The sequence below is a fragment of the Balearica regulorum genome, chromosome 4 (genome assembly GCF_011004875.1).
Source record: "Balearica regulorum gibbericeps isolate bBalReg1 chromosome 4, bBalReg1.pri, whole genome shotgun sequence".
Taxonomy (NCBI): Eukaryota; Metazoa; Chordata; class Aves; order Gruiformes; family Gruidae; genus Balearica; species Balearica regulorum.
The window spans coordinates 38,200,606-38,223,596 of NC_046187.1; the positions used below are offsets into that span (position 1 = coordinate 38,200,606).

General features: G+C 37.6%; 1 protein-coding gene across 1 annotated transcript; it reads right to left on the bottom strand.

The window, feature by feature from the left end:
- Positions 1–318: 318 nt before the first annotated feature.
- NAF1 (nuclear assembly factor 1 ribonucleoprotein) lies at positions 319–22,699 on the bottom strand. Its single transcript, XM_010313241.2, has 8 exons — positions 22,346–22,699; positions 19,861–19,996; positions 16,952–17,045; positions 13,378–13,460; positions 12,166–12,326; positions 8,591–8,642; positions 3,583–3,688; positions 319–1,061 (listed from the first exon to the last, which is right to left on the bottom strand). The coding sequence occupies exons 1-8, from the start codon at positions 22,627–22,629 to the stop codon at positions 637–639; spliced, it is 1,341 nt and encodes a 446-aa protein (XP_010311543.2). The 5' UTR covers positions 22,630–22,699; the 3' UTR covers positions 319–636.
- Between the last annotated feature and the right edge of the window lie 292 nt (positions 22,700–22,991).

Sequence of the window (22,991 nt, forward strand, 5' to 3'; positions counted from 1 at the left end):
ATGACAGAGTAATTCAGCTGCTGGTCTAAATTCTGGTCTAGCTACTCCAGCCAAAAGATCCAGGCTTCAGTCTTTTAGTTAATATGAAACTAAAATATTAGAAGCTGAGTAACAGGAGTTTATACCATATATAAATAATATAAAACCTAGCTTAAAATTTAGGTGTCAGATTTTTAAGTTTCCATGCAAATAGATTTCAAAATTTGCAGAAACTGAGAAAAATGGTTTAGTGTGGCAATATGCAACCACGCTAAAAAACACTGAAATAGCATCTATGCAACATATCCTCATCACTGTTAGAGAGTAGTTACATAAACTCTTAAATTTATTACAAAATAGATTTCTACCACTAAATAGCAGTCTCCAAAAAGTTTTTATTTATCATCCCAAACTAGTAGATATAAAAATAAACCATTATTTAATATTCAGTTATTTTCATCATACAGTTTTCTTTTTTGAAACAGAAAACATATAAAAAAAAATATTTTTCTATGGATGTCCCACAAAGCATCAGACTCCACATTTGTTCTATCATTGCAGAAAAATGAAGCAACTCCAAAATAAGGGAATACAGTCCTGGCAGCCTGTTCTTCCTCTCTTTAAACTGCAGTTCTCTGTATACGCATTTATGGAAACTTAGTAAGGCCTGAACTGAGAAGGATGGCTATCTGGAGGAGGTGGAGGTGGCGGCGGTGGAGGTGGAGGCGGTAAAAATGGATATGATGAGTTGTACGTGTTCGGGCCTGTCCAAATCATATTCAGATTTGAAGGCGGAAGGTGGAATTGATGCATGTCATTAACAGAACCAAAAATTGGAGGAGGAAAGGGATACTGTTGCATCATCGGATTTTCTTTTCTATGAGGCTGTGGAAACACTGGAGATTCCTGATGTATTCTGTTGTCTGAAGAGTACAGCTGTTGCGGTCTTGCTTGTGGCCTCAAAAAACCTGGAGGGCCTGATGGAGGAGGAAATGGATCCCTGGAGAACCCTCTGCCACGGTACCCCCTTGCGTAACTTGAAGTGGGGTGTTGCATTGACTGATGAAGTCCTTTATTCTCACCTTAATAAAAAACCAAAAACATCAAAACATGCAGTTTTAATATTATTTTTGGAAAGATTAAGTTTAATCCTCACAAATCTTTCAAGCTGAAGTCAAGGAAATTTGAAAAGTAATCTTATCAACAAATAATACTGAAAAATAATACATAAACAACAAAATAATATTGGCAAGTCTACTGTTTAGTAACTCATCTTGATTTACTACAGTCATATAGAAAGGATGATCCTAAGGGTTGCAAATTCAGTCATTAAAAAATAAATTTCACTTTCCTTCCCTCCAGGCATTTTCATTTGTATTAACGAATCACAGGAACACTCAAACTGTGAGTATTTTGGAAGCTTTGGTTTAAAACAAGATTTAAAAGCAACACATTTTAAAACTGAAGATAAATTAACACTGTATTGCACTAAAGTGGTATACAGGTTTCAGACCTGGCTTGGTATTACAGCACGGACACAGTACAAGAATTTATTCAAACTCAAATTAATAAATTATCAGAAAAAAGGCAGCCTGTACCTTTACCCAATTAGCTTTCAGCATTCATCTTTCAAAGATGATTTTTTCCCTGTACAGGTCACTGTAAGCATATATATAAGTTTCGTAACAAATGTACTGCCACTTTATATAAATATCGTAAGAGTATTAATGGAACATTAAAAATGTTCCAAATAGCTGCTAAGATATTCAAAAGGCTGTAGAATTTAAACTGAAACATGATCTCTAAAGGATTTTAGGGCTAGAAGCAAAAGGTATTTAGGGACATAAACACCGCATAAAATCACTGAATTTTAAGAACCTATGTGGACCTAATCCTTGGCACTAGACTACACAGAACCATTTTCACCTTTGAAAAGCTGAGTCTGGAAAGGTAGTTGGATACCACAATTCCTACTCATTTTCATAGGGGATTAGGACTTTAGACTCCTTTGGTGCATGCAGGCCTCTCAGAAGCACTAAAGTGAAAGTACTTGACTGAATACTTTTGTTCTTTCTTCTCCTGTCAAAGACTATATCACAATGAGCCAATTTTAATATACTCAAGAGTTTTATAAGGATGCAACCAAGCAAAACTCCAGCTGAGACTGAGTTTGTGCCTCAGTTTCCCAGACATCCTCATTGTTGAATTCAATAGTCAAACTAAATTGGACACAATGTTAATTTATGCCATGTTATTTACGGAAAAAACACAGCAAAACATAACCCATACTCCTTTCACAGATTGAGACAGTTCCTCCCTTTGTGTTCTCCATTATGGAATACAGTTCAGTAACAGCCTCAGCAAGCCCTAGGCAAAGGCAGGTCTGCAATAAGCTGGCAGAATAAGGAGATGGTAGAAAACATGCCCTATGCTAGATATGGAGAAACCAGGAGAGAAAATAACCATCAGCAATGAAGGGAAAGTATGGCATGATTCAGATCCTTCCCTTAAGGGAGGACTGTGAAAACCATAGGACAAAAGCCAATCCAAGAAAGACCACAGCTTTATGTAAAGGGTGCAAGGGAGGTACGTACAGTACAGAGTAAAAGGGTTAACAGGACAGTTAACTGACTTCCCAGATCAAGAGAAAAGCGGTTCAGTGGGTTACAATGTCTAGCAGCTTTACAAAGGAAAAGCAAACTCACAGAAGGAGTTAGTCAAAGACCTGATATGTAAGCAGTAGAAGAGGGGAGGGGTTAAGAGTCAGTAGTAGTTAAAGGGAGTGGTACAAAAAGCATGCAACACAAGCAGACCAGTGAGAACACAGGAAGAGGGATGCAATTTAAATTACTCAACCAAAAATCAAAAACTTTTGTCAGTAGAGAAGCATGAGAGACGACAGATAGGAAAACCTGGTTATTGCAAACAGAGCACAGCTTCAAGCATATACCTGGAACAGATCTGTCAGTATCAGGAGAAAGGAAGGTGAAGAAGGCTGTGTATATTACGAAAAACTATACATAGTTTATTAAAGTACTATAGGTTTATCTAATGACTGTGTTAGGTAAACACAAAGGTTTTCAGTGGTCTACACAAGTGGACCACTTGTTATTCTAAAGGAGTGAGGAAGATCTTCCTTTTCAGACAGAGGAATAAATTCTCCATCTAAGACTTGTGTCTTCTCACCAAGTGTCACCCAAACGGGTTTCCAAAAATTGCACATGGCCTTCCTCAATCTTCTCCCTGCACCTAAAGGCTTAAGCTGAACTTGGGCCCCAATAACTCCTGCAACACGCAAGCTCTGAACTCTAAAAGGTGGCATGTGTTCTATACCCTCGGTGTGTCAGCTGACACTGGCGTAAGAGCCTTTGAACCCCTCTGACAACTGTCCTGCTCCTGTACTACTTCCCTCCCAATTTAATGGAAAAAAACCTTTCATCCTTTTAAAAATTAAGGAATATACCTACAAATTCATGAATACAGCTTTGAGAAGCACAGAAATATTGATTAACTGTATGAAAGCACAATAACAAAGACAGATACCATTCTGTATTTCAAACTCCGTTTAACAGATAAAAGCATTCTCCCATAGCATTCACTCACTTGATGCATTTGTTTCTGATTTGAGTTTCTTCCTTCCTTGATTTTGAGGCTTCTTTTTTTTCTGTTTTGCCTCTCTCTCTTTTTCATCATCACTGAAATCCAAGGCCTGGTTAAAATAAAAAACAAATTAAAAAAAAAGGAGAACGAAGCCATGTGAAGACTGCAGAGAACTTCAGTTCTAGCAATACATCATTATTTAGAAAATAATCCATCCTGTAGTCAGCTCAGAAGAATATTAAAGCTGTACCTTCTTATTTTGCATTCAAAGAGCTATCGTGTTTAGCTGGCTTCTCAACACAATAACTTAACACTCCACAAATGTCTCTTAAGACAATTATACAATTCTCAGTTATTCCTTCTAATTTTCCTGAACATTCAAGTACTAAACAGAAATTTTCGATTGCCTAAATGTTAGTAAGAAAAAAAATTCACCTATTGCACAGCATATAAAAGATGCAAACACTCACAAATCATTTTACATGTGTATCTTGCACAGCTTACTGCCAAAAACAGCAGTGAAGACATCAGGAAGATGCAGATAATTCAATGGAAAGTCTACCAAGGATTCTACTTCACTCTTCCCAAGAAGAAGCCCTAATAGACAAGGAATTTAGCTGGTTCTTAACAAAACTAAGAGGGAAAAGAGTACTACAGCAGTAACTGAAGGAATCCCTGAGGGAGCTGGCTAGTTATTGCCAAGAAAAAGCTTTCAACAGGCAAACTGTAGACTAGGTGAATAAAGATACAGATTTTTTTAAAAATTAAGTATTTGTTACTAAATTAATTTTAACTCAGCACAGTTACACTACATTAAAAAAATATCTCTAGTCTAAACTGGAATTTTCCGTAGTATATTTAGTAACACTGTTCCTGTTAAACTTGCAATAGCAGTATTATTCCAAAAGAATTTTCAGCTTTGGAGAATGTTGTAATCTACAACAGACTCAATGCCACTGCAAGATTTTGTTCCTGTTACACAAGGTGTTGCTACCTTTAGAATCCTAGCTTACATTTAGAATGAGGAAAAGTTGTTAGTGACAGGTAAGAAGTTTGTCAGCATAACTAGTTCCCTGAAAAACAGCTCACTCATATGATTTAGAGGGGTAGGGTTCCCCCCTCCCGCTTCCCAATTCTGAAAGGAACATTTTTTTCTGCTTACTGACGTTATCGCGACAGTATGGAAAGAGCACACATCTCAAAAACACTGCACTGAAAGTGTTTTTTAAAAGCCACATCACAGTTACTTCTGAATACAACTATTTTCTCTTCTACATAACTGTATTATATTCTTACTCGAAAAAAGCCATATGGAAATACAAGATGATATATAACTCGAAGTAAAATCTTTCACTTACTCCTGCTTCTTCTTAGGACTTCAATATGCCATCCTCCAGAAGTAACAAACAGGTACCTTCTATTGCTAGCTAACTTCCATGTGACACTCCATAAAAGCTGCCTCACAAGGAAATTGCAGTTACCTCCTCCTGCTATCCTTGCAGCATACGCATCACGCTTTGCCATCCTACGGCCCCAATGACAAGGCCGAGACAGATTATATTGCTGAGTCTACAGTTAAGCTGGCCTAATTATAAGCCTGTCAAAAGGAACACTTAACCATATACCTTAAAGTAGGAAGCATAAAAGACCTAATGGATTAATTTAACATTCATACAAAAAATAAAGCTTCATAGTATCACAGAAAGAACTGAATCCAGCAACTGCACAGTTTACTGTGGGAGCTGGCCAGAAAAATTACAGAACCAGCTGCCAGCTGAGGGCTCTAAAAAAGTCTGGCTGTAAGAGACAATTTCAAGCATCAGTAGCACAAAATTTAATCTGCACCCTTGTAGGCAGCTATTACCTTCACAGCAAAAGCTACTTTCTATCAGCTCATCAGCTGTCACATTTTGGATATCTTAGTGTAAACTAACTGCTAGAACTATCCACAGATTATTCTAATTAAGGATTACAAGATGTTAGATGTGGTGTTTTCTCCAAAACAGAGCAGACATATCACAAAGTCAGAACAGACATGGAAACAAAGGTGTCATAAAAAGCAATCATTTGCCCATCCTTGCCATCATTTCATTCAAGCTTCCTTCCTTCCCATAGTGAAGTACACTAAACTTGAAGTTCCCCCTGTACTTCCAGATTCTAACCTGAAGATAACTGTATCATAATTAAAATTAAGAAAAATTATTTTAAAAAATTACCAACTTTGGAAAAAGGAATTAATCTATATCTGCAGAAGACTTTACTGTATTTAGCCAAATTTCAAAGTTACTTAGGTTCCTACAAATTCAAATTACACATTTACAGGCTTATCTCCTGAACAGCTTTAAAAATATGACTAAAACAAAAAAGCTCACCATTAGCCAATAAGCACGTTTTGTATCATCATCACTAGAAAATCGTTCAATGAAAAAAAGCTAAAACTAGCCAGAAGGTTCTAAGTACACACAGTCTTTCAAAGCTCTATTGATCACATACCTACAGTCCAATTCTATGCAACACTTCTAATTCTCAAATGATGATTCTCTGTGAGTGATGTCTCCCCAAGAAAGGAAGGCAATTTACAGTCAGAACTGACAGACAAGCATTCTTTGAGAGAAGTTAACACTGCCCAGCTCAGTTCTGTTTGTGGGAAGAAAAAAAAAAAGGTAATTCTAAATACATCATCCTCATCATACTGGAAAAAGCAACATTCTGGGTTGACAGATCGATACATCATTACAGGACCTATCTTCAAGCACAGAAAAGCCCATGTCACAGCATCTCTCCTTCAAGCCACAACTGGCCTGGGATAAGGACTATGAATGCAAAAATTGATACTGTCTCTCACAGCATCCTTCCAGACAAGTTACCCAACTGTGGGATGAGTGGGTTCATGGTGTGTTGGGTGAAGAACTGGCTGAAGGGCAGAGCTTAGAGGGTTGTAGTGAATGGGGCTACATCTGGCTGGCAACTGGTCACCAGCAGTGCCCCTCAGGGTTCAATTCTAGGGGCAGTTCTGTTCAATGCATTTATCAATGATCTGGATGAAGGATTTGAATGCACCCTTAGCAAGTTTGCTGATGGTATCAATCCGAGAGGTACTGTTGAGTCTCTTGAGGGAGAAGATGCCTTGCAGAGAGATGTAGATAGATTGGAGCACTGGGCTATGATTAATAGGATGAAATTTAACAAGTCAAAATCCTGGATTCTGCACCTGGGACAGAATAACACTGGCACAAGTATACACAAGGGGAGGAGTGGCTAGGGAGCAGCCCTGCAGAAAGGGATCTGGGGGTGCTGGTCGACAGCAGCTCAGTACGAGTCAGCAGCGTGCCCCGACAGCCAAGAGGGTAACCCGCATCCTGGGGTGCGTCAAACACAGCATCACCAGCCAGTCAAGAGAGGTGATTGTCCCACTGTATTCACTGTTGGTGCGGTCTCACCGTGAGTGCTGTGTGCAGTTCTGGGTCCCACAATTTAAGAAGGATGCGAAGGTCCCTGAATGCATCCAGAGGAGGGCAATAAAGCTTGTTGAAGGGCTGGCAGGCATGTCCTATGAGGAGCAGCTGAGGACTTCGGACTTGCCTAGTTTGGAGAAAAGGAGGCCGACAGGCAACCTCGTGGCTCTCTACGGCTTCCTGAGAAGGGGAAGCGGAGAGGGAGGTGCTGAGCTCTTCTGCCTGGGATCCAGCAGCAGGACCCATGGGAATGGTTCAAAGCTGCACCAGGGGAGGTTCAGACTAGACATTAGGAAGCATTTCTTTACCGAGAGGGTGGTCAAACACTGGAACAGGCTTCCTAGAGAGGTGGTCAATGCCCCAAGCCTGTCAGTGTTTGAGGCATTTGGACAATGCCCTTAACAACATGCTTTAGCTTTTCTTCAGCCCTGAACTGGTCAGGCAGTTGGACTAGATGGTTGTTGTAGGTCCCTTCCAACTGGAATAGTCCATTCTATTCTAAAAATTGGTTAGAACACTAAAAAGAAAACCAAGCCACAAAAATCACCTTTCCTACAAAAAACATCCTTCCTACTTAATTACAGAGTAAGAAGCACATACTACATAGCTTAGAACTATGCTAAGCATGCAAGCTTTTGGAAGATTCAAAACAAGCAGATAGAGAGGTATCTTTAGGATACTATAGTAGATAGAAGGCTTCTAGGAATTTCAGCTATTTTGGATAAGATAAAGTAGACATTGCAAGGAAAAGTGACTCAAGTGTTGAGCTAGAAAACAAATCTCATGAAAACACCTCAATAAAACTACCAGCTTTGCAATTCTCACTGAAGAAAAGAACAGTCATGAAAAGTAGAGAAGTGGAGTAAAGGAGCACTGGACAGGAAGCCTAGATGTCATTGAAGAAATCTTTACAGATCCTATAGTAAATTATGTCAATGGTTGTGAGGAGCTCTCACTTCTACATGATCCTGTATGACTACCTTTGTATGGAAGAAGCTCATCTCCTCTCATGAAACTAGCGTTTTATAATAGGAAACAGTGGGGAAACTTTACTAAGACGACATTCAAAGAATGCAACAGAGGAGGTGTCAAGTTAATCTAACAGAGTAGACAGCTTAAACACCCAACTAGTACAGTTTGCAGAGTACTAGCAGGCCTTTAAAGGCAAACAATTGCTTGTGGCAAGGCAAAAGACAAAGCTGCAGTGAAAAAACAGCAAGGACAGAAACTCCCTGGCAGAAGCAAAACTATTAGGCAAGGTAAAAGCACTGCTACTCAAAGTTGAACACTCAGGTTGCCAAACATGCTCTTGAAGGACTAGAGGAACTAAAGATACACATTTTCCCAATTGCAAAAAGCAAGTAGAAAAAGACAGCTAGTACTCTCTACACTGACTGTGAGGCCTAAGAAAAGCATGACCTTCTTTTCAATGAAGAGGTACATCCAACTCTTGTCTGCATAAAAAAATAAGCTAATTAGTTACTCTGCACATAAGTTTTTCTACATATATCTTATGTAATCAAAAAACAATAAGCAAAAAAAACCCCTATAGTTACTTCAGGTGGTGGTTCTTGGTCATTCTTCCAAGATGCATCTGAACCTTTTTCCCTAAAAGAAAAACAAAACCAACACAAATTAGATGATCAAGATGAAGGAAGAAGGTGTACAGAGGCTATGAAATGTCTCGAGTCACCTACTAGCAAATATTCCAGGTTACAAATAATCTGCAAGAAGTGTACTGCAGCAAATAGGGTAACACTTTCTTCAAGGTATCAAGAAGCTGCCTGTTTTAAAAGACTTATTTGTTTTTAAAATGTTTTTAAGTGAATAGTAATGTATGTGTCAACTTAGGACTCCACTACATATGCCACTTGAAAAAAATCTTCCTACTTGGCATGAAGACTGAACATTTCACACAGCTAATATTAAGCTTTGGTCAATATTCTCTCACCACATTCTTTTGAACCTAAATTGCTTTGAACCTGAATTGAGGTAGTTCATTGCAACTTTCTTACGCTGGCTAACTGCTGACCACAGTCATAAGGTTTCTCATTCTTCTGGTTTCAGAACACGTATCTCTAGTTAAAAAAGGACAATGAACTAGTCTAGTATGACGCAGGCTTTAAGTATGTCTATAGCAAAGTAAATTTGGAAAAAACCACCCTCTAAACTTGGCTTACAACTCTGTAATACAGTGTTATATAATTAGGTTTCATATTCTATTTTGTTGTAAATATTAAAAAGCACAGTAAAAGACATTTAAGGAAGCAAAAACTCAATTGTCTTGCCTGACAAGCACCAAAATTAATTTGAAGTGGTATCATTTACTTCACCCACCATTTTAAGAACTTCCTAAAAAGTCAAGTCATTTCTTTGATTAGCAACAAATTTAAATTATGCTGTTAAAGTCTGTGGAGAGTTTTTCTACGCTGCTCACAAATTTAATATATTTTGGTCTGTAATGTCAAGACACAATCCTTATCTATGTAGACAAACTATATAAAATAATGCAATACTGAAAATTCTTACTTGCAAAATAGAACAATATAGTTAAAACCAGCAATATGTCAGTGTGAGAAGTCTTCACTCAGTGCTCTAATAACCAAGGGGTTAGTAAATCATATTATCATGCAAGCTATTTTAAAGTTCAATTAGAAAAGAAATGTTACAGAGAGGAAAGGAAGATAACGGCTCTATATGAACAATTTCTCAGCTGCAGAAAACTTTCTATCTATGCAATAATTAAGAGTAACACTTTTTTTTTTTTTTTTTTGCTATTATGACCCAACTTCTTTGTTTCTCCTTATCTTGTTATTTTGGGGCAATACATGCCTGCCAGAAATACCAGAGCATGCAAGAAACTCTAAGACCTGTGGTCATTAGGCAAAGATAGTACTATTGACTGCAAAATTTAAACCTTCTACATTCTTCAGGCAGCTTATCTCACTCTCCCAAAGCAGCCTTCCTCATTTTAGCAAAACACAAAACACCTTCCATGCCCTGAGATAGTTAAAGAATTACTATCTTGTTCTTTGCAGAAGATTATTGATTTCTGAACTCAGATACTGTAAGATCTGGAAGTCTAACAAAAGGTGACTCAGAGGAATCATGAAAACACATGAGCTTCTTTAGAATTACTTTGTGTTTCATGCAATACAACACAAATCTATTTTTAGCAACAAATTATTTTGCATTCAAGAAGTTTTACACTACACTTTCATTTATTTTGCTATCAAGTATAAAGCTTATTCATAGCACTGCAACTTTGTACAATGCAAGCAGATTGCATGCCAGATTTCAGAAAAAGCTTCAAACTTAAGGTTTCTTTCAGATCTTAATTCTGATTCCTTTCCTTTTCAGAGTACCATCACAGTTTTGAATAGCAGTTCTAAAAACTTTAAGTCTATAATACTTCACAAGCCGGTCTGCACAGAAACTAACAAAAAGCAGAAAATAAAAATCATTGGTCATCAAATCTGCAATTTGCTAAGGTCCAAAAGCCTTCTTGTGAAGCACTGACTGAAGCTCAACTTTGCTACTGTCTATGTCATCTTGGTTTCTTTATATAGACATTACAGCACAGATCAGAAATCAAAATTTTTTATCCTTTTTCAGTAACACCTACTTTGTGAAAAGGCAGCTTCAACAAATAATGCCAAATTGCCTCACAGAGGTTTAAGAACTTTTACTGACAGAACTCAGAAATAAAATATTGTTTCAGTGAAACGTAGCTTAAGTCACATTACTCAGAAATTATGGTTTACGTCAGATCACACAGGTGTTCACATTGCTCATTTTAATGCAGGGCAAGAAACAGTGTTTGATGCACCATTCAGTTGCATTGGTAAGTCATAAAAGCGTGTAACATCTTACCTAGTGTTCAATTTTGTACCATGTATGATAGTAAAGTACTACCAAAAGACAAATAGTTCCCAAAACTACTTGCAAAGCATGTAACAAACTAAAACATAAGTTTCATGTCTTAGATGCTGAGTACAGCACACAGTTATTGATGTAGTAAGCAGATGATTAAAGTCTGTGCAGTTACTGTGCTAAGCAACAAAGTTTAATGGCACAAATCAAAGACCAGCTGGCATCAAAACGCTGCGGGAAAACAAACAAGCAGTAGGGTGAGCAAGTGATCTATTTTGGTCTTCACTGAAAAGAAAAAAAATACGCTTGTGGCTTCCATAGAAATGGGACAGGAAGAAAGGAAAAAAAAAAATACTCCTGCAGGCCTGGCTACATGCATGACTAAAGAAAAAAGTTATTCAATATGAATACTAGCAGAATTGCAACTAATGCAGACACCAATATTATTTGCTATAGTCAGAAAAAAATTGCAAGTCAGATGAGAACTAATCCTAATAAAAAGAGACTAAGCTGCTTGTATGACAAAGGACTTTAACCTATAGTTATTTCAGACAATTATTCATCAATAATTAGAATGCTAATGTCTACTAGTCATTTATTATGCTTTATTTCTTATTCTGTATCTTTGAATACACTTCCACTTATAGGGCAACAAGTCATATTCATACATGCTAATTTCCTCAGTCAGACTGGGATACACAAATACTATTGAGAAGTTTCTGAACATCATACTACGCTGCCACTCAAATCCCTCCCCTCTCCCAAATTTACAGCAGGTAATTTTCACATGGAATTGTCATTCACCAAATGCACAATAGATTTATTGGTAATTAAATTTCAGTTTTAGCCTTGTAACATGAAATAAAAATAGTAAATAAATACAAACTTGTTCAGAATTCAAACAAGCTTATTATAAGTTATGAACCTAAATGAGAATCTGAAGAACAACAAAATTGTAAAGTTCAGTTTGCAAAACCTATGTACATGTATGTGTGTGAGAGGGTGTGGGGGAGGGAAGCATCAATGATTTTTTTTTTCTGGTTATGATATTTCAGGTAACACAAAAACATGAAAACAAAGAAACCTTAATATATTAAATTGAATAAGAAGTTACTAATCTTTAGTAATTATACTTGTAGTTTACAGCTACTCTATACTGTTCTGAAAGGTAAAACAGTACAACCTCTTTATTACAACAGTATTTTTAGCTATATTAAAAAATACATTATAACCAGATTAGAAAAGAAGTCAGACTCACTGTTTCAGTTTCTCTGCAAATATATACTGGGTGAAGTCCTCTACAGATGGAGCAAAATACATGCTGTCTCGCACATTAATACCTTTTGCTTTGATATGCTCAGAGCTGTTAAATCTTAACACATAAAAGGGATGTAAAACAGGACCAAAAATCTCAAATATCTGAAACACAAAATTAAAATGTTTAAATAAACCACCAAGAGAAGGTAACTAATTTCATGATATACAACCATGAAGCTTTAAGATGCTTTTTATTTAAGAAGTTTGATGTATTTTCAAAATGTAGCATCAAATAAAGTTACTTTCATGCTTTAGTCATATTACCACATTTTGTTTGACAGTGTATTTCCCCAGCTACTGTTTAACATGGAAAAGTTCTCACATATTGATGTTGCCTTTGCCCACCCAACTGCACTGTTTTCACTGTCTGCTTCCTGTACCTTAGTAATCCTTCCTTTTGTCAAATATCTATTCTTCTTTCTCCATTATGCTTTCAAATAACTTACACCTGGAACAATCTCCTGATCATTTATTCCTCAAAGTTCATCTTTACAAGGCACCTTTACATCAGTTCCCCTGTCTGTTTCCCAATTCTGTGGGGAGCAGAGAATTCAGAGATGCTGTACAGAACATCTACAATTTCAGGCTGTGTTTTTTTGTTTCGCTCACATCTAGCATTCAAAGATACAGTAGTAACTACTCCAGATAACAGCTTTTCTTCGCCACAAAGCATACAAAATTCAATGCAACACCCCTCTTGGCAAGCATTCTTCGTTATACTTGCATAAAGCACACATTGGCCTTAAACTGGAAGCGCAGAAGGCAGGTACGTAAACATTCCCCACTTTTCCTGAAACGTGACTCTAATTTCTCCCATCTTTGCCCCCAACTCTTGGCAATAAAAGAGCACAGCCTGTTTGTTATTCAAGACACCATACAACTGAAAGCAACCTCTACCTCTCCATAAGCACTCTCATAAAATAGCAGAAACTCATCACACACTGTAATTCTGTAAGGATGCAATGAATTCCAGGTTAGGAATTCTTGAGATTAAAAACATAGGAGACTATAGCAAGAAGAAAAAGCACACAGAAAAAATATAAATCAATGAAACATTGTATTTCATTTAGTCAACTTCAACACTACTTGTTGAACATAAATGAATATATGGAATTTTATATTAGAATAACAGGAGTTTATGCTTTACACACACCTTTCCTGCTGCTTGACGATCTTCTTTAAAAATTATGCTTTCCTCATTTACTGGAGGTAGGCCTCTCAGTGATTCGATTATTACTAAAACGGAAAAAAAAATCAATTAGAACTTCATTTCAACAGCAGTATGTAGTTAATTGCAGAGAAACTTAACACACCACACCATTATTTGTCTACTAAAGTTCATAAAGTTTAACCTGAAAATTCTTGTGCATGCACAAAACTACTTGTAATCATAAACCCCTTCTCCAGTGACACATGAGTGGTAAGATTTACATTTGCTTACAGAATTATTGTTCTCTGGGGTGGAGAAAGAAACGAGACCAGATGATAGGTACAAAAGAGAAGTCTCAGATACGTATGTATGAGATACTTGTTGTATGTACCCAGGATATTTCTTGTGCATAGCAGCAATAACCTGTTTTGTTTGCTGGGGATTTTTTGAGTGTAGATGCATGTGTATATTCTGCCTTCTTAGTATTCCAAATGAAATTCTTCTTGGAAAAAAGAATAGAGATGGCTATTCATTACAGCTTCTCCTAGAAAGTCATAAGAATCGGACCAGAACACAAAAGATGCCTGGCAGTCCAGTCACTGTAGCAACTGGTTATGTCATTTATGTATGCAGATACACAATTTGAAATACATTTCTGCAATTTAATGTCATATAATAGTCTAGTGCTATATTTGGGCCTAATCCATGATTAATGATGGTATGAGTGGTCAGAGCAAATTAGTAGCTCAAAATATGAAATCTTAACATTTAGTAGACTTAACACACTTGTAAATGGACACCAAAGCATGTTATTCCCCCATTAAATACATAACTTGATATACAGGCGACTTCATTTTTAGGTTTTCCATATTCAGAGATATAAAGAACTTATTCTTTACTGAAATCTTTAGAGTTGTTCACTCTCTTTTTTTGTACTTCAAAATTTTCCTTTAGTCTACAGAAATACCAGGTCTTCCTTTACATTCAGCAGGAATTATGCTTAAAGCTGTCAATACAGAGGCCTAGCAGCATTACACTCAAAAATTGTGAAGGTAATCTTTTCTAACATCTAAAACAACAGAATGCTCAATTAAACATTCTCAATGCCCCTCTATCATCAAATAAAGTCACTCAAGCACTCAGTGTCACTCAGATTCCAACAAAAACTAACAAGATTATCACTGCTAAACTTACATAACAGGACTTAAAGCTTAAACATCACATCAAGCTAAAACTCCAGCATTGCTACTATTTCAATCTGCAAACCCCTTGTAACATGCCAAGCAAATGTGTGACAATGCCACAACTGGACTGATCACATATAGCCCCCAGTCTTCCAGCAGGCTAAGGAAAATACTCTGAAAACATAAGGCATGCCAGTCCCATGAAACTGAGGAGACACATTACCACCTAGAGCCCATCTGACTTAAAGCTACCCCTACCCCAACCCACCCAAAATCCTCAGCTTCTACTCTTCCAGGGCCCAAAGTGCAGTCCCAGGACAGGTTTCTCATATATATCAAAGCTGTTTACTTTCCAGGCTACAACCCACATAGTGAATTTTTCTCTTCTCTAAGTACCTTGAAGCAAAATACAGAAAAAGTTCTGTTAAATTCTGATACACTGAGCAGAAACTAAAGTTCACAGAAAGTACTGTCATCATACTTTCAGCTGGTGTGAAGCAAGCACAAACCTACACTGTTCTAGCCTTAAATTCACCTCAAAGTATGGAATAGCCAACTTACTGCAATCTGCAGTGTGTGATACCTGTAAGTTTCCAAGTTCATCAGAGAACAGCAGAGATTTCTGATACATCAAAGGAACAGAACACATTCAGGATACTGACTGTTGTGCCAAAATAGTATTTGTGATTTCCAAATGAGACCTCAACCTTCCTCATACTAGATACAAACCTGGTATACACAGGTATCAGTTATTTCAAAAATCAAAAACCAACCCACAATTAGCTGGCAGAGTCCCTAATATGGCCACAAAACAATTGAAATTGAGGCCACTCAGACACCTGTTTCCAAAAGAACTGAAAAGAAAGGAAAACATGTAGAAAGAGGAAGTCACAAAGCAAGGTAGTAAAAGCAGAAAAGTAACACAGATATCGTGGGGTTTTATTCTGTTCTTAAGTCTGTATTTCATGTATGATTATTAGTCTGATTTCTAAGTTTCACTAACCAACCTAAATTCAATACTTCATATATTTCAGTTACATAAAGTAGAATACAGACTCAAGAATTCACCTATCAGTAAACCGACAGGATTTGGAAAGGTTATACACACCAGGGAAGATTAGAAATTAAGGACGGTTTTCGAAACTGAAGTCTTTAAAAACAGCTTTGTTCAAACATTCAAGTACTAGATCAAAAATAAGAATAATTGCAAACCATGATTCAACTGTTTCTCTTATTTTCAAAATACCAGTTTAGCTGAAAACAGCCTTCTTGAAGTCCCCATTATTATCAATAAGCAAGAAAAGGCAAAGTAGAACAAAAGGACGATGACCAGATTGCTACTTTCACATTCTCACATCAGCTTACTGCACATGAATGAAATTAAATCTAACTCCAAACCAATAACAAAAATACTGTAAAGGAACTGTATTACCTGGAGTCTTTTATAAGAAAAGAAAATTTAATAGCAAAGGTTATTTGCTTTAATTCTTTTGTACCCCACTGAACATATATACTTTAACTTCAAAACTGAACTTAATTTCTAATTTTCATAGGCAAATTGCTTTGAAAACAGTTCAAGCAGAATGGAACACTTGAAATAAGCTTAAATACAAACATACTATGGATTCTTTATTAATATCCGTTTCGGTAAAACTTTGATTTCATGTATCAAAAACTGAGGTCCCAGGTAGATCTGAAAAGATCCCTAAACACGTATCGCCTGCAGTTACGCTTACAGCCATTGTCTGTCTCAATCCCATTAAGCTTATCCTCCAGCACTTATAAATCATGCTAGTCATGCTGTCCTACGAGTGCTGACACCGGCAGCTTGTATTTGGTCAAGGTGCCAGAAGTGGGATAAATAAAAAAAAATTAAAAAAGAACACACCTAATATACCAATTACCCAGCAAGCACTGCTACACTGGCTAGAGAAACAAGTCTTTTTCCTGTCCTCATATATTGACAAGCAATGCACTGTACTGTACCTGTGCTTTCAGTTATACACCTTCTGTATCTTCAGAGATAATTCTATAGCATGTACAACTGGAATATTTCTTAAAACACTCCAAATGTTCAATCTTACTGTTGCTGGAATTAATACAAAGTTCCTAATACACAGTGAAAAAATGCTTTTTTACAAAAAAAATAGAAGATGAAAGTCACACAGACACACATGCATAACAGCTACAGTATCTTAATCTTTAGAAGATTAAGCCAACTAAAAGGGAATTCAACACAAATGCCATCTGGTAGTCCGAGTTCTCATTCAGCAGCCCACTACCCCCTGAAGTAGACTGCTGCAGTACTGGCACTTTGAGGGAACAGTTAAGTGCACAATTAATGCAAAGATATACAGAAATTATTTTAAATAAATCAAACATATCTTGCCTACCTAGCTGCTCAATGATGCTGGAAACTGTCCCAAAGAGCTTTAGTTCAACATCATCAGGCAAAATTATTGATAAGTCTTCAACAGGAGGCAGTTCCTGAAAAGATCAAGTCAATGTTCAGAATATAATATCCTCACACTAAGACATTCATCACTTTGTCGCTGCATAAATTTGACAATCAGAAAAACCTCCTAGCATTTTGAAGACAATAAAAAGATCCAGTTTGATTTGTCTCTTTCAGAATAATTCTAAATCAACTCATCTTGGGGAAACGTCACTTCTGAAGACACCTTTTCTATCGAGATGCTACTCTACATATTTCTGTTGCAACTAAAGTAGAAGTAAATTTTATTTAACTGGAGAAATCCAACAACTGATAGACATTTGGTTCTTTTTTTTGAACTTTCAAATTAGATAAATTAAGTTCAATGTACAACACAATAATTAGATAATCAACAATCAAAAAAAAAATCCAACAACTTGTAACCACACTCAATACATGACAGAAGAAAAATGCACATAGCAAGAGATACAATAGTATAAAATACACTAGGTATGTATAATCTGATTTGATAAAATGGTGTCTCTGTCCATTTATGCCATGATTCAGACCATTATTGAAGATGTAAAGATCACTACAACCTATACAAAGAAAACTTTTAGCTAAAGTTGTATTTGGTACAAGAGGATAATCACAGAGAACACTTCTGAAAAAAAGCATTAAACTTCAGATATACAAATGAGTGCTGCAAAAACAAATTAAACTTTTTCCTCAAATGTAAGCATCAAAACCTGCTATCAAAGGCTGATTAACACTGACCTCATCACCTACTTCCAACTTTCTCAAACTAAGATTTCTATATATATACTATACTACTGTGAGTTCAATATTGACTATATGGAATCCAAGGTAAGGACAACTAGAGTAAGAATTAGCTTCAAATTCAACATCTTCTGAATTTGGAGGTAGAGTACAAATCTTAACACTGAACTGCACTTTTAAAGGCCATCACCAGAAACAAAATTCCTCTCCAATAGAAGAATCTCATCCTGTCTTATCAAAACTTCACCTGATAACCACTCTTAACAAAAGTGCTTGGCAAATGTTTCTAGAGCAACACTCCTTAGTATGCGCAGGTTTTTTTTCCCCTAAGCACATATTCCAGTTAAAATAAAATATTAAAGAAAGTATTTATCTTTGACACACACCTTCACAAGTTAACTATTCCTGGGGACTTTGGGGTAAAAGACTAATCATCAAGTTTCATTTTTAACAGATATATTTTAATTTTCAAATTGTATTCCCTCAAATTTACATAAGGCAATCTACAACATTTTACATAGACTAATTCTATTACTGTAGAATGGCTTAGTAAAAGATACAGGAAATGATGTAGTTGCTAGAACTATCACTGGCAAAAAGCTATAGCTCTGCTGAACCAATGAAATTAATCAGGCCAGTACTTAAAAGACAGACAATATTTTGGAAACACTTGGACTTGAAGCTAGTAAGCTAATGAGACAGAAGAGCAAATCAACAAAGCATTTTCAGACTAACATTAATTTTCTTTAAATAAATCGAGACAAAAGGTAAATAAAACCTATTAAGCACATCTATTTGAGCATGGATTTTCGTTCAAAAGTCCAGTGCTGTAAAAAAAAAAAAAAATGTTGTCACAGAAGCACTTTTAATGGTTCTACTATTAATCATCCTTCAAAACAAAGTGTACGTAAGCAGGAATTGCTCTGATGTTTTGCTCCTTCAGAATACATTATGTGTCTTTCCCAATCTTTGATTAATTTCAGGGATAAAAGCATATCCTAAGAGCTTTTCTTTACTCTAAGTGTCTCTAGAGCAACAGTTTAAGATTTAACAACATATTCTCATCTCCTGCTGCTACTACTAAGGCGCATCAATGTCTCTGCCTTTCCAGTCATCTAACACTCCATTATACACTCTTAAAGACTGCTGAGGCAAAGGTAAATGTAGCCAGACGTATCTGTTCTTCAGAGGTTTTTTTTTTCCTCTACCTCTCTAATAATCTCTTGTACCCTTCACCAGACTGGTTTCTCATCCCAGAAAGCATTTTTTATGAAGGGGAGAAATCTACAGAATAACAGATAGACACATACTATTAATGTAAATTAACATTACAGTGTTATCATTCTATTTGTAAGCCATTATAAATGATGCATAGCTAATAATCTGTTAGCAGATAATTACTAAAACTCATTCCTTTAAACCTCTTAATTTTGAGATAATGAGGAATAAGGGAAGCAGTACTTAATGAGTATGTTATTTATGAAAACCAAAAGACAGTATCTTGATGCAAATCAAGGTTCTGACCTGCAATACATAAAACAGTGTTGTAACAAAATAAATAAATAAATGGCAGAATAAAAAAAAAAATACAACCCACTTCTACGATCAGTCTAATAATTTTGCTTAAATGAGTAGAGGCAATGCAATCTGAACCTCTGGGAGGCTTAATACAACATTTGAAATTTTTACCTCAAGGCTAAACATATTTGAAATATGCCTGCAAGACATATCAGACCTTCAAGTCTCTCACATAGAGAAAGGATGATGAAAGCCTGCAATATACAAACAACAAAAAATGTACTAAAATATCCAGAATTTTATCCAGAATTTTGTTTTCATTAATTACAACTGTGATTTTATACAAATATGAACCTAAAGTAAGTTGTGAACCTCACTTCAGAGGGGTCTTCATAAACTTAAAACGTCTTACTTTTCAGTAATTAACTGTGCTAAGTCTGAATTAGTGCAAAAACGTACATTCAACCACTAGGTCTCTTTGACTTAAAAATGACTTAAAAATATATTCATTTAAAGTATTTTAAGTTAGTTTACTAGAAAAAGGTTTAAAAGATAACATATTGTACTTACATCAATAGGCAACTCATCTTTTGTTTTAACACAGTAAGATCTGTTATCCTTCTCGTTTGGATGATCATCTTCAGATATTGTTGAAGAAGAACATGAAGATGAGGATGTAGTTGATGAACTATCTGAATCCGTATCACTGAATAAAACACATACAGGAGTTAAAATACAGACTTCCACATTACAGATAAGAACAGTGGCTAGATTATACATAACTCAAATACCTTTGGCTACCAGATATGTTTTTCTTAAACGTATACATTTGTATACGGAGGAGCAGCAATCTTTCCTGAACCTACAAACCACTGGACAAGATGATAAAAAAAAAATAATCTCAGAAGAGTAGTAGCTTCTTCTGCAGTTCAGAGCAAATGCTAACAACTACAATGGCTCATTTGAGTTCCTGCTGTTTCACTGTTGAATGGGGCATGTGGCACAAGAGCAATCACCTCTTTAAGTTCACCTAGTCCAGTTTCCCCCACTGGGTACCCCACGCAAAAGACCAGCACCTGCATAACTCCCTCTATCAGACATACATAATAGTCACAGTTTGGGACCTACACTTCATTGGTTTGCAAATGAAATGAGACATTAGAGTCACAGGATGATCACCTTGGTACAGCACCTAGATAAATACAGCCAAATTAGGACCATAATAACTATGCACCACTTAAATTCTCACATTTGAACATCACTTGACATAACTGAGCACCAAAAAAATTTCAAAGACAATACATTAAACTACATGCTATAGTTCACAATCATTCTTCTTGTACAATCCCAATATTAGCATAAAGCTAAGTGAAAGTCAAGAAAATACTTATTCCAAGCAATGCATCTTACACTATGAAGGTAAAAAAAAAAATTCCTATTTTTGCAGGTAAAAGGGACTAGTTTCATAATTCATGGCCTGTCTGAATTCCCCTAGTACATATTCACACAGATCACTAATTTTTCTCACTGGCACATGCATAAGAGATGTTTATTGTCTCTGACTCTTAATATTTCAGGCAAAAGGCACAGCAAGAAACCAGTCCTTATTCACGTCAACATGTTCCTTTTAGCAAAAGTTCGTCAAAGGTTGGTGGAAGAAACAAACGTGGAGTAATTGATCTTGGTGACTGAAAAACCATGTTACAAACTTTACACAAAAATACACCAAGACAAGCAAACTTTCATAAAATTGCATCTATCCTTTCTTACCTGGTCAGTAAGAAAGCAGCATTTAGAAACAAAGCAATATATAAAATACAAAAACCACTCCCTTCTAGATTTTTTGGTATTATATTGTCTTCACAAGCAAATGAATGGCTTTCAATTACCTGTTGATGCTCCTTGTTTTTCCCCCAACAAATGCTGATAGGAAAGACAACAAATAAGAGCACCTCTCCAAATAAACCTTCTGAAAAAGCCAAATATGGAATTTTTGGAACAAAATCAACATAGCAGAAAGAAAAGAATGAGTCAGACTACCAAAGAGCAATTAGTGGAGGGAGGGGAAAAAAAAAAGGAAAGAAAGAAAAAAGTTTGAGATACATGTAGTCAGCTAAGTAAGTTAAAGCTATCGAAATTTTGTCGTTAGCCTTCATCTGAACATCAGCATAACAGATTCTGGAAGCAAAAAAGGCTCCAGGTGAAGCCCCTGCCATAGATCAGGAATTTCGCTCTCCATCACTTCATGATGTTCTAGAAAAAATTTGAACTGAGCACACAAAGTATTTTTAAAGTCAAGCTTTAATGCATTAACTGTAAATGCAGCTCACTATCTTCTTTTTAAGATTCTTAGACTTCATTTCAGCCGCCACTAGTTAGAAGGAGCACATACCCATCTTGCTGCAATAGCCCAAAAAGAAAACACGAAACTCACTGAAACTGATGAAGTGTGCAGGCTTCTAAGACTGAAACAGAGCCCACAGCTAACCGAAGTTACCTTTCACCAACTGTACTGGACACTAAAGCACAGCTGCAAGTAGAAGACAGAGCCTTTTATAAAAAACATACAGGTGTAGAATGAGCATTTCTGCTGAGATGCCAACATCAGAGCATGAGTTAATATATCTGCAGACTCTTTAACTTGAATCCTACATTCGAATTTTTTCAGCAATAACACTGCAAGTGTCTTGCCACAACTGATGGATGAACACTCTGTGAGGACCACGTCAAACAAGACTTTCAAACAGTCACGGTGGCCCAATGAAGAAGCATGGTGCTCTACAGGCCACCACCACCAAACTCACGTTTTCATTACACCCCATGCTCTTATACTCACTGGTTTGGAGGCTTATTAATTCAACAATAAAAGTCCTAGTGAGATATAACAGAAAATGCCACATTTAACGGGAAGGAGAAAGCAAGCCACAGAAGCTGGGCGGGCTCGGACACCTGGCTCGCAGAGCGCTGAGCCGCGGGCCCACACGTGCCGCCGCCTGAGAGGCCTCAGGGGGGAAACAGCGACCGGCGGGGAGCCCAGCCCCGGTGCTAAACCCACCTGTCCGAGTCGGATGAGGGGGCTGCGGCAGGAAGCCTGCTGGGACCCGAAGGCGGCGGCGGCGGGGCCTGATCTTCCCCACTGCCTCCCCGGGGGCTCCGAGGGTTCGGCACCCCGTCCGTGCCCGCCGCCTGCTCCTCGCCCGGCGCCCCCTCAGCGGCCGGCGCCCTCTCCTCGCCCAGCGCCCCCTCAGCGGCCGGCGCCCTCTCCTCGCCCGGCACGCCGGAGCCGGGCTCAAACGCCAGGTTCTCCATCTGCGCCACCACCTCCAGCTGCGCCTCCATCCCGGCACTAAGGGCACGCGCCTCAGCCGCCCCACGCGGCCGGCGACCCCGCCCCCAGCCATACGCTACTTCCGGTTGCCCCGAGGCGCTGGAGTAGTCGGAGTCCGGTGAGGGGCAGAGCGCATGCGTGGGCTACAGAGCGCGCTCCGGGTGGGGCGGGTCCTCCTGTGACGCGCCGTAGTGGGACGGCGCGAGGCGCGGCGGTTGCGGGGTGGGAGGAGCTGCGGGGCTGAGGGGCTGCAGGGGTGAGGGGCGGCCGGCGGCCCCCGGGGCGGTGACTGCCGGCGGGGCAGGGCAGCGGCACCGACAGGGTGCCCGGAGGCAGTAGTTGCCTCTTTAATATTTGGTTGGTCTGGGGTCTT